The sequence below is a fragment of the Elephas maximus genome, chromosome X (genome assembly GCF_024166365.1).
Source record: "Elephas maximus indicus isolate mEleMax1 chromosome X, mEleMax1 primary haplotype, whole genome shotgun sequence".
NCBI lineage: Eukaryota > Metazoa > Chordata > Mammalia > Proboscidea > Elephantidae > Elephas > Elephas maximus.
The window spans coordinates 113,528,384-113,543,389 of NC_064846.1; the positions used below are offsets into that span (position 1 = coordinate 113,528,384).

At 48.2% G+C, this 15,006-nt stretch overlaps 1 protein-coding gene across 1 annotated transcript in view; it reads left to right on the forward strand.

The window, feature by feature from the left end:
* Positions 1 to 15,006, forward strand: part of FGD1 (FYVE, RhoGEF and PH domain containing 1) — a 46,668-nt gene that overhangs the window by 18,541 nt on the left and 13,121 nt on the right. Inside the window, exons 2-9 of the mRNA XM_049872591.1 lie at positions 1,425 to 1,598; positions 1,949 to 2,126; positions 2,236 to 2,656; positions 3,981 to 4,070; positions 4,760 to 4,908; positions 6,609 to 6,765; positions 6,877 to 7,015; positions 14,867 to 14,925. Coding sequence (XP_049728548.1) covers positions 1,425 to 1,598; positions 1,949 to 2,126; positions 2,236 to 2,656; positions 3,981 to 4,070; positions 4,760 to 4,908; positions 6,609 to 6,765; positions 6,877 to 7,015; positions 14,867 to 14,925 — 1,367 coding nt within the window. The remainder of the gene's footprint in view (positions 1 to 1,424; positions 1,599 to 1,948; positions 2,127 to 2,235; positions 2,657 to 3,980; positions 4,071 to 4,759; positions 4,909 to 6,608; positions 6,766 to 6,876; positions 7,016 to 14,866; positions 14,926 to 15,006) is intronic.

Sequence of the window (15,006 nt, forward strand, 5' to 3'; positions counted from 1 at the left end):
GCAGGCTGAACTCTTAACCACTGTGCCACCAGGGTTCCAAGGCCTTGTCAGGGTGGGTGCAAATGTCTCTCTGTGTTGTAGCTGTGTTTGTGGACATTATATTTTTGCAGCAGAGGCCACATGTGACACTGTGACAGTTTAGACCAGGAAAGGGCAGATGTCTATGTGTCTGTGTGTGTGTCTGTGTGTGTGTGTATGTCCACACCCAAGGCTAAGACCCAGGGACACCTTTGCCATGTTTGTTTCATGAGTATGACATAGTAACTTATGCCATGTGTCTGATTGTGTGTCCACATTTCTGAGTACATAGTGTATGACTTTATGCTGTTTTACCTTTGTGTGAGGTTGTGTATGATGTGGTATAATTGACCCTGTGTGCCTGTAGTCTTTGTGACTGTGTGTAATCATGTTTACAGATGCGTGAAAGCATGTTATGGTATGTATGATACTTGTGGCTTTGTGATTGTGAGACATATTGTAAATGACACTGCATATCCTTGTGATTCAGTGGGACCGTGTTTGAGGGGTATATAACCAGGTATATATGTAGTTGGGTGGTTGTTGTGTGAAGCTGTATGTGAAATGGTGTAATTGGCATTGTGTGACTTTGAGTCTTTGTGACTGTGTATTACCATATTCACAGGTGTATGTGAATTGTGTGGAGCCCTGGTGGTGCAGTGGTCAAGAACTCGGCTACTAACAAAAAGGTCAGCAGTTCTAATCCACCAGCCACTCCTTGGAAACCCTATGGGGCAGTTTACTCTGTCTTACAGGGTCCCTATGCATTAGAATTGACTCAACGGCAATGGGTTTGGTTTGGTGAATTGTGCGGCTGTAAAAAAAAAAAATTTTGTTTTTTTTTATGATAATATGTAGGGTTATGACTATGGGTCTATATGACTGTGTGTAACCAAATTTTCAAGAGTGTGATGGCATGTGATTGGGTGTATGGATTTGTGTGACCCTACAATTGTATAACAGTGTACACCATGTGTCCTTGGTCTTTGTGACCAAGAAAGTCCAGATACCTTCCAGGCCTTAAAAAAGAGGAGTAAAGACTAGTTTATGCTCAGTATACCCATTGTGGCTGTATAAAAAAGGGTCGCAAACCCATGCATAAACTTTAGGGTACTCAGTCTACCCCCAGCCTAGTCCAACTCCTTAGTAATAATGCTCGTTCACATACATGAATCAGTGTACTAATCACAAAGAACTCTTATCTATTTCTGAAAATGAGGCCAACCATAGCCCTGGGCCTGACTCCCCATCTGAGGGCTGTGGTAGGGGCATCCCAGAAAATCTATGTGGTGAGAAAGGGGGTCCAGGGAAACCCAGAACCCCAGATACCTGCTGAGACATGGAACTCCCCAGTACCCTCTAGAGTAAAGTCAGTCACTTCTCATCCAATTTCTCCCTTTCTGCAGGGCTGCACCAGGGAAACCGGATCCTGGTTAAAAGTTTGTCCCTTGACCCTGGCCAGAGCCTTGAGCCTCATCCAGAAGGCCCCCAGTGGCTTCGTTCAGATCCAGGCCCCCCAACTGAAACCCCTAGCCAGCGTCCCTCACCACTGAAGCGGGCACCAGGCCCAAAGCCACAGGGTAAGTGGTTCCAGAGAAGAGCAGAGAAAGGTAATGGTCCAGGGAAGGGCACAGACAGGGGAAGGAGAAAGGGAGGGGAAAGTTGGCCAATGGCAGAGAAGACGGCTTATTAGAAGGACAGGGAAACACCACAGTCTATGGGGCGGTGCTACCTACTCAGGGGGCAGAGGGCCGTGGCCTGGGGTTAATGTGCGCACACTGGGATCTCACCTCAGGCCTGTTGTGTGCTCACCTCATGCAGAGGTGTAGACTGCAGGTTTGTGGAGGGGCTTATGGCCCAGCTGTGACAGTCACCTCCAAACCCAGCTCATTGGGGTCTCCCCCTCTCTCTTCCCCATCTGTCTCTCCAGTCCCCCCAAAGCCCAGTTACCTGCAGATGCCCCGGATGCTGCCTCCACCTGAGCCCATCCCCCCTCCACCATCACGCCCACTGCCTGCAGACCCCCGAGTGGCCAAGGGCCTGGCCCCTAGGGTGGAGGCTGGCCCCAGTTCTGCAGCAGTTTCTTCACTGATTGAGAAGTTTGAGAGGTGAGTCTGGTTCCCAGGGGACTTTTGGAGGTGAGGATGGGACTGGGGACAGGAAGGGGACTGCAGGAGCTCACACGCTGTCTCCATGTGTATCCACCACCCATCCCAGAGAGCCTGTGATTGTCGCCTCGGATAGGCCAGCCCTTGGCCCCAGCCCAGGTCCCATAGAGCCAGCCTCGCAGCCACCAGTGCCCGCACTCCCCGAGGGCGAGGCTTCCCGCTGCTTGTTCCTGCTGGCTCCTGGGCCCCGGGATGGTGAAAAGATGCCCAACCGGGACAGTGGAATTGACAGCATCAGCTCACCATCCAACAGTGAGGAGACCTGCTTTGTCAGTGATGACGGGCCCCCCAGCCACAGCCTCTGCCCCGGGCCCCCTGCCCTGGCCAGTATGCCTCTTGCTTTGGCCGATTCCCACCGACCTGCCTCCCAGGAGCTTGACAGTGACCTGGATGAGGAGGACGAGGAGGAGGATGAGGAAAAGGACAGAGAAATCCCAGTGCCCCCGATGGAGAGACAGGAGTCTGTGGAGGTACTGACTTATGTTCACTAAGAGGCACGGCTGTGTAGAGAAATCAGGAGCCTGGCTTTCACACTTGGTTCTTCCCCTACTTCAGTATTTCTTGAAAAAAGGACTTTTCATTTTTTACATTTTGAGCATTTAGCTTCCTTGGTCTCCTGGTAATAAATACTATTAGCAAACTCCCGCACTCCCCGTGATGGAGGGCGAGTTTTTTGATTACCTTTTCAATCTCTTCTTTTGTTACATCGTGGTGACTACCAAAATGACCATGCACAAACTGGCCTCAGTTTTTCCGACTTGAAGATGAGCATCCTGATTAGGGATCTCTAAAGACCTGTTCCAGCTAGAAAATCTCATGATTCAGTAGCTATGGGACATTGGACAAGTCTCTTCCCTCCTTGTTCCCCTACCACAAGCCTCTGTTTCCTCATTTGTAAAATGGAGGTGTAATGAAACTAACAGTGCTTTCACAGCCAGACAGACTTCCCAACAGCTGGCAGAAAGGCACAAGAACTAGAGCCCCACAGGGACAGCTGACGCTATGGAGATGAAGGGTTTTGGCACCAGGGACCCCTTGCTGCGCCCTGGCAGCCCAACATTTCTTCAGAAGGCATCCTTGCACTTGGGTTAGGTCTCGCCAGAGTACCTACTCTGCCAGAACCAAGCTCAAGTGTGGGGGCTGAGGCCAGGGTCTGCTGGAATGGCAGGTACTCAGCAAGTATATGTCTAACAAATAGGAAACTGAGCATACAGACAATGAATTTTATATATTTTTATACTCTTTTGTTTTCCTTATACTCCAGGTACTCAGAAAGCCTTTCCTGATAATGAACTGAGAGGGCGAATAAATAGATAACTAACATTTATAGAATACTTAATCCATAGTCTGTTAGGTTTTGTATGTATTAAATCATTTAATTGACACACTATAAATGGACATAGGTCTTAATATTATCTCTTTTTATACATGATAATAATATTTAAATACAGAACAGTTAAACAATTTATGTAAGCTAGTGAACGGCAGAGCTAGGATTCGCAGCCTGATTTTCCAGCCCACTATACTATGCTGATAGAGAGAACAAATAAATGAGTGCATGAGTGGCTGAGTGAGGGAGTGCATGTCATCAGAATTGAGGGGTAGCTTTGTAATATACTGAAGAGTCAGGGATGCAGCTGGGGGGCTTATGGGTCTAGACATGGGAATCAGGGTTATCTTGGGGTACCATCAGGTTTGGAGTAACATTTGAGCTGTTCAGAGAATTCTGGGGACTTGTGGATGAGGGTTAGGGTGGAAGATGATGGATCAAGGGTCACCTATTCTCCTTCCCAGTTGACCGTGCAGCAGAAGGTGTTCCACATTGCCAATGAGCTCCTGCAAACTGAGAAGGCTTATGTTTCAAGGCTCCATCTCCTGGATCAGGTGAATGGCCTCTCAGGAGCCCCAGGATGTGGTAGGTGGGCTCTAAGGAGAAAGTGATAGGGCCTAAGCCCAACCCCACCATTGGGACAAGAATCTAGAGGTGGTAAGGCTCCTCTCTGACCTTGACCCTCATTCTATCCCTGAGGCCAACTCTGATTATGACCCCAAGCTTGATCTTCATACAACCCTTATTCCTAACCCTGGGATGATACATCAGCTGTGGACTCTGACCTTAATGTTGACTGACCCAGATCCAGAATTTACCCCTGGCTGTGAACGAGACCCTGAATTTCATTCTAACCCTGACTCCAAATCCACTAGAATGTACCTGAAGGCAGGGAATTTTGTCTGCTTTGTTCACTGCTCTATTCCAGCCTCTAAGACAGTGCCTGACACACTGTAGGTACTCAAGAATATTTGTTAAATGAATGGATTTAATTCTGACCATTTCTCTGACCCTGAATCTAATTCTGACCTTGACCCTGATCCTGACTTCTCATTGTCCCAATGCGTAACTCCAGGTATTAACCCTGACAACCTGAAGTCCAACCCCATACATAACCCTAACTCCATCCCCTCTCTCCTCAATCTCAAGACCAATGCTGATTCCAAAGCTCCACAAAGCTGCCCACAAACACTGCCCTTACCTTCAAGCCACCTGAGCTGAGCATGCCTGCCCTGCCCCACAGGTGTTCTGTGCCCGGCTGCTGGAAGAAGCTCGGAACCGCAGTTCTTTCCCGGCTGACGTTGTCCACGGCATCTTCTCTAACATCTGCTCCATCTATTGCTTCCACCAGCAGTTCCTGCTGCCGGAGCTAGAGAAGCGCATGGAGGAATGGTGAGGGGTCCTAGGCCTCGACTGCCCACCCTCCTGTACACTTGCTTGCCAGGCCCGGGCCCAGGCCCAGGCCCAGGCCCAGACCCAGATGTGTGTGCGGGAGTTCATTCCTGACTGCCCTCTCTTACGGCCTTTCACAAAAATAACCAGGCTTAAGCTGTGCCTTCTAGGTCCTCCCAATCTAATGGGGAACACAGACTAGGACCCAGACAATTACAACAGAAGAGTATAGCCTTTAAAAGCATGAGGTCAGGAGCCAAGTTAGCTTGGTTAAAATTCCAACTCTACTACTTGCTAGCTTTGTGATATTGAGCAAGTTTCTTAAGTTGTTGTGTTTCAGTTTCCTCATCTATAAAAAGGGGATCATCATAATAGCCTACCTCATAGGGTTGTTTTAAGGATTAAATGAGTTGATAGATGTAGAAAGCTTAGAATAGTACCTGGTATAGAGTAAGTGTTCAATAAATGTGAGCTGTTGCTATTTTTATCTGCTGTGATAGAGGTGGGAATGGGAGCTGTGGGAATCCAGACAAATGGACCTAACCCAGTCTGGGGGTTGGAGGAGGTAATGCCTGAGCTGAGGCCTGAGGTGGAAGGGCAGAGTTCATAGGCAATCTCCTGGCCTCCAGGATCTCCTCTTCCAAACTATCCTTTAGAAGCTACACTACTCACCAGGAGGTTCCTTCTAAATGACAATCAGACCATGTCACTCCTCTGCTTAAAATCATCTCCTCACTTCCCAGTTCCCACAGTATAAAGGCCTTGCTTGCCCCATTACCCAGACTTATCAGTTGCCGCTCTGTCTTACTCACTTGCTTCTAGTAACACCAAATTGTTTAGTTTCCTGCAAACACCTTGCCGTTTGTCACTTCGGTGGCTTTTCTCATTCTGTTTCCTCTGCCTGGAAATCTCTCTCGACTGCTTTTTACTGATTAGCCCTGATTGATCCTTCAGGACCTACTGCAGGTCTCACCTCCTCCAGGAAGGCTGCACTGATCCCCAGGCCAGGTTAGATCCCTTCTTCTGGTCTTTCCTTGTCCTTATCTAGACACTCTAATTGCAAGGTGTCTGCACCCTTGTCCTGTCTCCCCAACAGACTGTTATATAAAGAGGGCTGTAATCAGGCCTGGTCTGTGTATCTCCACCACCATACTGTGACCCCTGCAGGCTGGGACTGGACCTGGTTCCTGTGTCTCTCCCACCAGACTGTGACCCCAGAGGGCAGGACTGGGTCAGGTCATTGTATCTCCCCAACCAGACTGTGAACCCTGAGGGCAGGACCAGGCTAGATTCCTTTGCCTCTCCCATAAGACAGTGACCCTCCTATGGCTTGATTTTGTGTGACTCACTTCTGTATCCCCAGTATCACCCAGCACAAGGCTGGGCATGGAATCAATGAATAAAGTGGCCCTTGTAGTAAGGTCAGGGCAGCTATTCCAAGACATATCTTCCCTGGTGTTTGAGCAGTACAGAGTTGGGACAGGTGGCAGCCCAGGCAGTAGTCTTCAGCCCCTTGGGCTAACGGGCCTTTAATATAAGCATAGTTTCCAAAGCAGCAGACTAGCTGAGACGTGGTTTTCCAGGACAGAGATGAGAGCAGCCTGCTTAGTGGTAGAGACCTTGGAGGCAGAGGTCAGGGAGGTGGGCTGTGGTGGGGCACAAGGATTAGCAGGACATGTCAGCCCCTGCTTCCACTCCAGGGACCGCTATCCACGCATTGGAGACATCCTGCAGAAGCTGGCACCCTTCCTCAAGATGTATGGCGAGTATGTGAAGAACTTTGATCGGGCTGTGGAGCTGGTGAACACCTGGACAGAGCGCTCCACCCAGTTTAAAGTCATCATCCATGAGGTACAGGTAAGTGGGCAAACTGGACGGGGCAGACTCAGGGAGGAAAGGTATGCAGGGACCTGGGGAGGGGCAGCTCTGTGGCCAGACCTGAGCCCCCTCTGCTTCTGCCTGTCATAGAAGGAGGAAGCCTGTGGCAACCTGACACTGCAGCACCACATGTTGGAGCCCGTGCAGCGCATCCCTCGCTATGAGCTGCTTCTCAAGGACTATCTTTTAAAGCTGCCCCATGGCTCCCCAGACAGCAAGGATGCCCAAAGTGAGTGTGTGCACTTGACCCCTCCACCCCCTCCTGTGAGTCCCATGCTGATCACCTGAGGCCAAACCCCTGAGGCAGGGCTCCGAGACGTAACTCACAGGGTAAGCCCCCTAACTGAAATTCCTTCCCAGAGCCATATAATTGAAATCCCAGAATAGGACCTCTAAATTGAAAGGCCCACATTGAGTTTCTGGAGTGAGATCCCGACATGAACTCCAAGTTGAGATCGCTGCCCGAGTACCCAGACACAACATTCAGAAGGAGTCCCCCAGTTTGAACTTCCCAGTTAGAACCCCACAGTCTGAGAAGTATGTCCAGAGTAATCCCTCCAAAGGCACCAACCCAGTCCCTAGGCTGAGACCCCAAGGCTAACTCCCAGAATGAAATTGTACCAAGTCCAAAATGAAACTGAGCCTGAACCCTGGGACTGAGCTGTGTAGATGGAGCCACCAGGCTAAGAACCCAGATTGCCTCCCTCAGGCCGAACTCTCTTTACTGAATCTCCGTGACTGAACTCCCCAGAAAAAGCCCTGTCTCATCAAATCCCTGATTTTCTGTTATCCAAATTTAGAACGCCACTTTGTGTCCTATAGCCATTACTCAGAATGAACCTGCCAAACAACCTCCAAGTCTAATCAGAGCCCCACCACAGAATCAACGCTCTAGAACTGAGCACCCTAGACTAAAAAAAAAAATTCCACCTCCCAGATTTGGATCTCTAAGCTGAGATACCTCCTCCCTAGATTTAGTCCTTATACATTGAACCATTAGAAAAGTATTCTATTCCGATTCCCCCAGTATGAGTCCCAGCCCCCATAGGGTCACACCCCCAGATAAAGTTCCCCAGAGTCTACCCCCACTTTTTCTCCCCTAGACTGTTATTCCCATTCATTCATTCATTCGTACATTTAACTGACCGCCTCGAAGTTCTATGTACTGTTCTAGGCACTGGGGATCAGAGGTGAGCAAGATAGATAAGGTCCTTGATCTCAAGGAGCTTATATTCTAGTGGGGGAGACAGAGAATAGACAAAAGTGATAAATATACAGGAAAATATTAGATGGGTAGTAAGTATAACTCAGAAAATTAGAAGAGGGTGATGTGACAGTGACTGGGGGGCCTACAATAGTTTGAGTGGCCTCTGAATTTAAAACATTTTAGTCAAAACCTAAATAACAAGAAGATAGCTATGTGCTGGCTGGGGGCGATGGGGTGGGAAGCACATTCCAGGAAAGCACAAGTCCCTAAGGGAAGGGACCAGTTTGCATATTTCTGGACTAACAAGAGGGCTGTATGACCTTGGCATTCCAAGTGAGGGTAGAATGGTTGAAGTGGGGTTGGAGAGAGGAGTAAGACTTTGAATCCCAGGGTAAGGAGATTGATTTTATTCTTAGTGCAGTGGGAAGTCATGGAAAGCTTTTGATCTGGAGTACAGGGGGAGTAGGAGTGGGAGCTGAGAGACCAGTTAGAAGGCTTTTGCAGTAATCCAAGTGAAAGAAGTTGGCTTGGACAAGAGTGGTAGTGCAGGTGGTGAGAAATGGTGAGATTCAGGATATATTTGGAAGTAGCTTTGGAAGGACTAGGGTAGAGTGGGTGTGGGGCTTGTGGGAAAGAGTCAAGAATGACTCCTAGATTTTTGGCTGGTGGTGACGGTTACTGATATGAGTGCAGGTGTTTGATTTTGGACATGTTCAAAGTGAGCAGCCAGTTAGGCAGTTAGAAAAACGAGTCTGGAATTCCAGGGAAAGAGATTTAGTCATCACTGTTACACAGACAGTATTCAAAGCCATGGGACTGGCCAAGACCAAGGCTGTGAGTGTAAATGGAGAAAACGGAACCCAGGACAAAGCCCAGGGAGGTGGAATCAGCAGAGTCTTAAAAGGAACAACCCTAAAGGTAGAAGGCAAACCAGGAATGTGTGGGGTCCTAAAAGCCACAAGAAGGGGGAGTGGACAGTTGTGTCCACAGCTGTTAAGATTTCCCAAACCGAGTCCTTTCCGCACCAGATGGGCACTTTGCCACCAAGTCTGAGCTCCTAGAAAAGAGTTAGACCCCTAGAAAGTTTGGCAGCTGAGCTCTAGAAACTGACATGTGTAGGCCAAATACTCCATTCCTCCCCCCAGGACTGAGAAACCCCACCGAGGTGGCAAGATGAGCTACATAACCTAAACATCTAGAAAAAGCCTTCCAGACTGATTCCCTAGGAAGCACTTCATGGACAAACAGTTCCAACTTGAGCCTTCAGACTGAACCCAATCTGAGATCCCAGTTGTAGATCCTTATACTGGTTTTCCCAAACTAAGATTCCCAGACTGGGCCTCCAGAATTGTCTCCACCCTAGCCCTGAGAGTGAGTTCCCAGCCAGAGCCCTCAGCCTGAGGTCCCAGAATGACATTCCCCCAAAAGAACTTCCCAGTCTGATGTCCTCAGTCACCGTTCTGTAGATGGATGTTGCCAAACTGAGCACCCCAGATTAAGCCCCCAATTTAATACCTATAAAAATGGTGTGGGGGCAGTGTCTGACCTCCTCCAGCCCCACAAGGGGGAAGGAGAACCAAGATCAACAGCACAAGGCTGACTCTCACGAGGTGGAAACCAGACAAGACTCCTCTCTCTGCCATCTCTACCAGTTCTGACACCAACCATCCCTTCCAGAGCACTCTATTGGGTTCGATAATTCATTGCAATGGCCACACAGAACTCACAGACCATACTCGCAATTATGGGGTTTATTAGGGTAGCAACAGTTACAATTTAGGCTGAAGAACACTCAGGATACAGTTCTTCCATCAGGATAGCCTCTCCTCAGCTGTGCTCATGGGCACATCTCTCCCTGGCCCTCAGTCTGCTCAAAGGCACTCAGCTCTCTCTCTCCATGGGCTGGGAAGCCCACTGCACCGTCTTCTGCTGCTGGACGTCTCCTGCTGGTTGCTCCCTCCTTGGTGGTGGTAGACTCCTCCTCTCTGCTCTGGAGTTGGCTCCCTTTTAAGGCAAAACTGACCAATCCCCTTGGTAGGCCACAATTACCCTATCACACAATCACCTGGGTGGGAGTTACAAGACCATGGCTGCAAAGACCACACACAAAAGTAATTAATCACACGCACTGCCTCTCAAAATCAGACTTCCAGGTTGATCCCAAAAGACAGACTCTCCAGATCCATCCCATAGACTGAGACCCCACTGAATCCTCAGACTGGATTTCCAGAGTTCTCCAGTGTAAGCCCCAGAGGAAACCCTAAACTGCCCAGATTGAGCTCCAAGATTGAGCTTTAAACTGAAATTCCAGACTCTGTTCTCCCTAACCCAAGTCCTCCAGACTGAAGTCCCTTATTTTCTGTTCCCCACAGAGACCCCAGACTAATGCCCTAGATTGTCCACCAAATTAAGGCTCCAAGTCTGATCTGTCCAGCTTAAACTCCCAGACTGACTTCCCCCAGACTGAACTTCCCGGACTTATATTCACGTACTGAGATTCCCAGGCTGAGTCCAGCAGACTGAGGTCTCTAGACTAGGTTCCACACTGTGACTTGAGAAGGCCACCTCACCACCTCATTGAGTCTCTACATTTTATAACCTTCAGACTAGGAGCCCCATTTCATCTTTCTACTCAAAGCAGCACAGAATCACACGTCTGTATTGAGTTCCCAGGACTGACTCCCTAGAATGACATTCCAGACTGAAATTTCCCAAATGAGCTCCCTAGAGTTGACCCCCAAAGGGGATGCCACTGAAATCTCCCTAGAGTCCCTTTTATCAACTCTATGTCCTTGGGCAAACTACTCAGCCTCTTTGCCTGTTTTCTCATGTGTAGAATGGGGATAATAACGATACCTAATTGTAGGGTCCATTTTTTTTTTTGGTGGTGTAGTGGTTAAGTGCTACAGCTGCTAACCAAAGGGTCGGCAGTTCGAATCTGCCAGGCGCTCCTTGGAAACTCTATGGGGCAGTTGTATTTTGTCCAATAGGGTTGATATGAGTCGGAATCGACTCGACGGCACTGGGTTTGGTTTTTTGTTTTGGACTTACAGGGTTGTTGTGAGGATAAGTGAGATAATCCAGATAAAGCTTTTAGCACAGTGCCTGGTACATGGTAAAGACTCAATAAATATTAGTCATTTTTATTGTTATTGATGCCCTGACTGACCCCCTCCATACTGAATCCTCCTAAAATCAGCCCCCAGATTCAGCTCACCAAACTTAACTCATTGCCACTGAGTCTATTCCAACTCACAGTGACCCTATAGGACAGAGTAGAGCTGCCCTATGGAGTTTCCAAGGAGTGGCTGGTGGTTTCAAACTGCCAACCTTTCAGTTAGCAGCTCAGTAGCTGAGCGCTTTAACCACTGTGCAACCAGGGCTCCTTCACCAAACTTATGTCCCTGTTTTGTACCAATCTCAATCCATATCTGAGTCCCCAGAATGAACCTCAGAGCCTGAGCCTGGCAGACTGAGTCCCCCAATAGAGCTCCCTATACTGGGCCCATAGATGAAACCCCCATAAAGAACTTCCCAGTGGCTTTCTGAGCTGCTCCGAATGAGAATCTCTCAATGAGAGCCAGCCTGAGGTGTGCCCATTAAGCTCCCCAGCCCAACGGCTGGGGTCTTAAAAGCTAGCAAGCAGCCATCTAATATGCATCAATTGGTTCTGACCTACCTAGAGCAAAGGAGAATGAACAAAGACACAAGGAAAATATTAGCCCAAGAGACAGGGCACATAAACCAGAGACTCCATCAGCCTGAAGCCAGAACTAGATGGTACACGGCTACCACCAATGACAGCCCTGACAGGGAACACAACAGAGAGTCCCTGATGGAGCAGGAGAAAAGTGAGGTGCACAACTCAAATTCTAATAAAAAGACCAGACTTAATGGTCTGAGACTGGAGGAACCCTGGAAGACATGGCCCTGGACTCTCTGTTAGCCCTGAACTAAAAACATTCCTGAAGCTAACTCTTCAGACAAAGATTAGACTGGACTTTAAGACATAAAATGATACTCGTGAAGAGAGTGCTTCTTAGCTGAAGTAGATACATGAGACTAAATGGGCAGCTCCTGTCTGAAGGTGAGATGAGAAGGCAAAAAGGGACAGGAGCTGGTTGAATGGACACAGGAAATCCAGGGTGGAAAGGTGGAGTGTGCTGTCACATTATAGGGAGAGTAACCAGTGTCACATAATAATGTGTGTATAAATTTTTGTATGAGAAACTGACTTGAATTGTAAGCTTTCACCTAAAGAACAATAAAAAAGAAACAAACAAAAAAGCTCCCCAGCCCAAGATCCCAAGCCCCTCAGACTAAAATCCCCAGGCTGAGCTCCAGAAAGTACCTCTTTCTGGGGGATAGAAAGTACTTCCAGGTCTGAGCCTCACTGCATCATATCTCCAGTTCCCCAGACTGACTCCCCTACTTTCTACCAGCCAGACTCAACTCTGAAGCCTGGACCATAGCCTGGGCTCCCCAAAGCAGGCTAGCTGGAACCTGGCCTGACTCACCTGTGCTGAGCCTAAGTCTGAACTCCAAACCAAGATCTCAGACTGTTAAACTCAGACCACGTCCCACTAAACCTCTCAGACCAAGCCCCACACCAAGTTTCCCAAACTGTACTCCCTAGCCTGAACCCCTAAATGAAATCCCAGACTGAGATCCCCATACTTAATCCCCAGAAGAGTTTGCACACAGTGGACCCTGGAAATGCCAGTTGGTACCCCACATAAGGCCTCTCCAGACAGAGCTCCCCACATCTGAGTCTAGGAGCCTACACAGGTCTGAGCTTGTATGCCCACAGCTCGCCAGAGTCCTCTTCTTGTCCCCTTCCCTAGGTACCCCCTCCAGCATGCCCCCACTCTGGAGTAGGGAAATGCAGAATGTATAGGATAAAGGGCAGCTGGCCAATCAGCCCCAGCTCTGATGCCAACTCTGCCACCTTCCAGATAGACAACCAGTGGCCAGCTACCTCCCTTCTCTGAGTCTTGGTCTCTTCATTGATAAAACGGGACAATCACACCTACCTTACAGGGTTGTCGTGAGGATTAAAGGAGCTAATTTATGCAAAACATTTGTTGGGGAGCTCTGAAGAAGGTGATGGAATCTTGGCCCTGTCCTTGGAAGCTTCTAATCTACTAAGGGATACAGACATAGATATATAAAGGTTCGATGAGCGCACAGTGTGACTAGTGGGACCACCACCACCAGTTGCTGTGAAGTCAGTTCCAACTCATGGCCACCCCATGTATGCAGAGTAGAATTGCTCCATAGGGTTTTCAAGGCTGTGACCTTTCAGAAGCAGATCACCAGGCCTTTCTTCTGAGGCATGTCTGGGTGGTTTCAAACCACCAACTTTTTAGTTAGAAGTCAAACACTTAACTATCTGCACCATCCAGGAAATGACTAGTGGGACAGAAGGAAACAAAGGAGAATGTGGGAACCCAGACGAGGTCCAAGTCCAGCCCAGAAACTCAGGGCAGACTTACTGGAAGGTGTGAGGTAAACCCAGAAGACTGAGTAGAAGTTTACCACAGAAAGTAAGACAGGACATGTTTAGGGAGGAAGCTGGAGAGGTCAGCAGAAGCCAGATTACCAAGCGCTTTGAATGCCAGGCTAAGGAGCTGGGTCTTTACCCTTCAGACACAGGGGAACCACTGACAGATTGAGCAGAGGAGTGACAGTAAGCTATGTGTGAAACAGCTCCTTCTGGCAGCCAGGGTGGAAGAGGTGTTAGCGTTCAGAGCCTGGCACCTGAAAGGCATGTTGAGGCTTAAGCTGGGGCAGGGACCACAGACCTTGAGCATCAAGACTTGGTCACGGAGAGAGAGCCTCTTAGGAAAACAAGACTTGGTTGTCGAACCATAGGGACCCTCTTCCGAAGCACCTGTGTAATAGTCATATTTGCTGAATGGGAAAATCTAGCACCATAGAGACAGAATAGGGTGCAGTACAGAGCTGCAGATGGGCCTGAAGCATGGGCAGGATTTGTTAGTATGTGGGGATATATAGGCAGTTATTTAATTTTTTCCTGATGATACCTGTCACTATAGGAAATATGGGGCCCTGGTGGCACAGTGGTTAAGAGCTTGGCTGCTAACCAAAAAGGTCGGCAGTTCAAATCTACCAGGCGCTCCTTGGAAACCCTATGGGGCAGTTGTACTCTGTCCTATAGGGTCGTTATGAGTAGGAATCCACACGATGGCAACAGGTACAGGAAATATGGAAATACAGAAAAGAGTAAAGAAATAGGGAAAAAAAATCACTTGTAAGTTGAGCCCCCAGAGAACAAGCACAATGAATACTTTGGCATATATACATCTGGTGTTTTTTATACACGTATATTTGCAAAATTGAGATCATACTGTATATATAAGTTTGTATCCTTTTTTTTCCTTAAAATACCCTGAGTATTTCCCAGATTATTAAAAACCTGACATAAGCATCATCTGTCAAGGTTAATCCTACATTTTGTTATATGAATGTACCATAATTTATTTAACTGAACCCCTACAGTTGGACATTTTTGTTTCTAGTTTGTCACTGTTGTAAACATTACTGCAATGAACGTGTATTTATACACAGAACATGTATTTTTTAGCGTAGATTCCTATAATCAGGATTACAGAGGCAAAGAATTTTTCCTTGTTAAAAATGTTTCTTTGCATTTATGTACTATGATTCTGCTATTGTGGCATTGAGGCAGTTTTTTATTATAAGTGACGTTATGAACATCTTTGAGGCTGGCACTTTATAGGATGAAGAGGATGTGGTCAGGGCAAGAGGAGATATTCAGGGAAGAAAGAACTCCCCAAGAGTTTCCTCTCTGTCAGTTTCCCATCTGATCTCACCTCTCAATGCCCACAGAGTCTCTGGAGCTGATAGCCACAGCAGCAGAGCACTCCAATGCTGCCATCCGCAAAATGGTGAGTGACCCTTCTAGCTCCGTGTCTCTGTTCTGGGGGAGCTTGTGGGCATCTGAGGGGAGGCTGACACTCCAGGCCCTG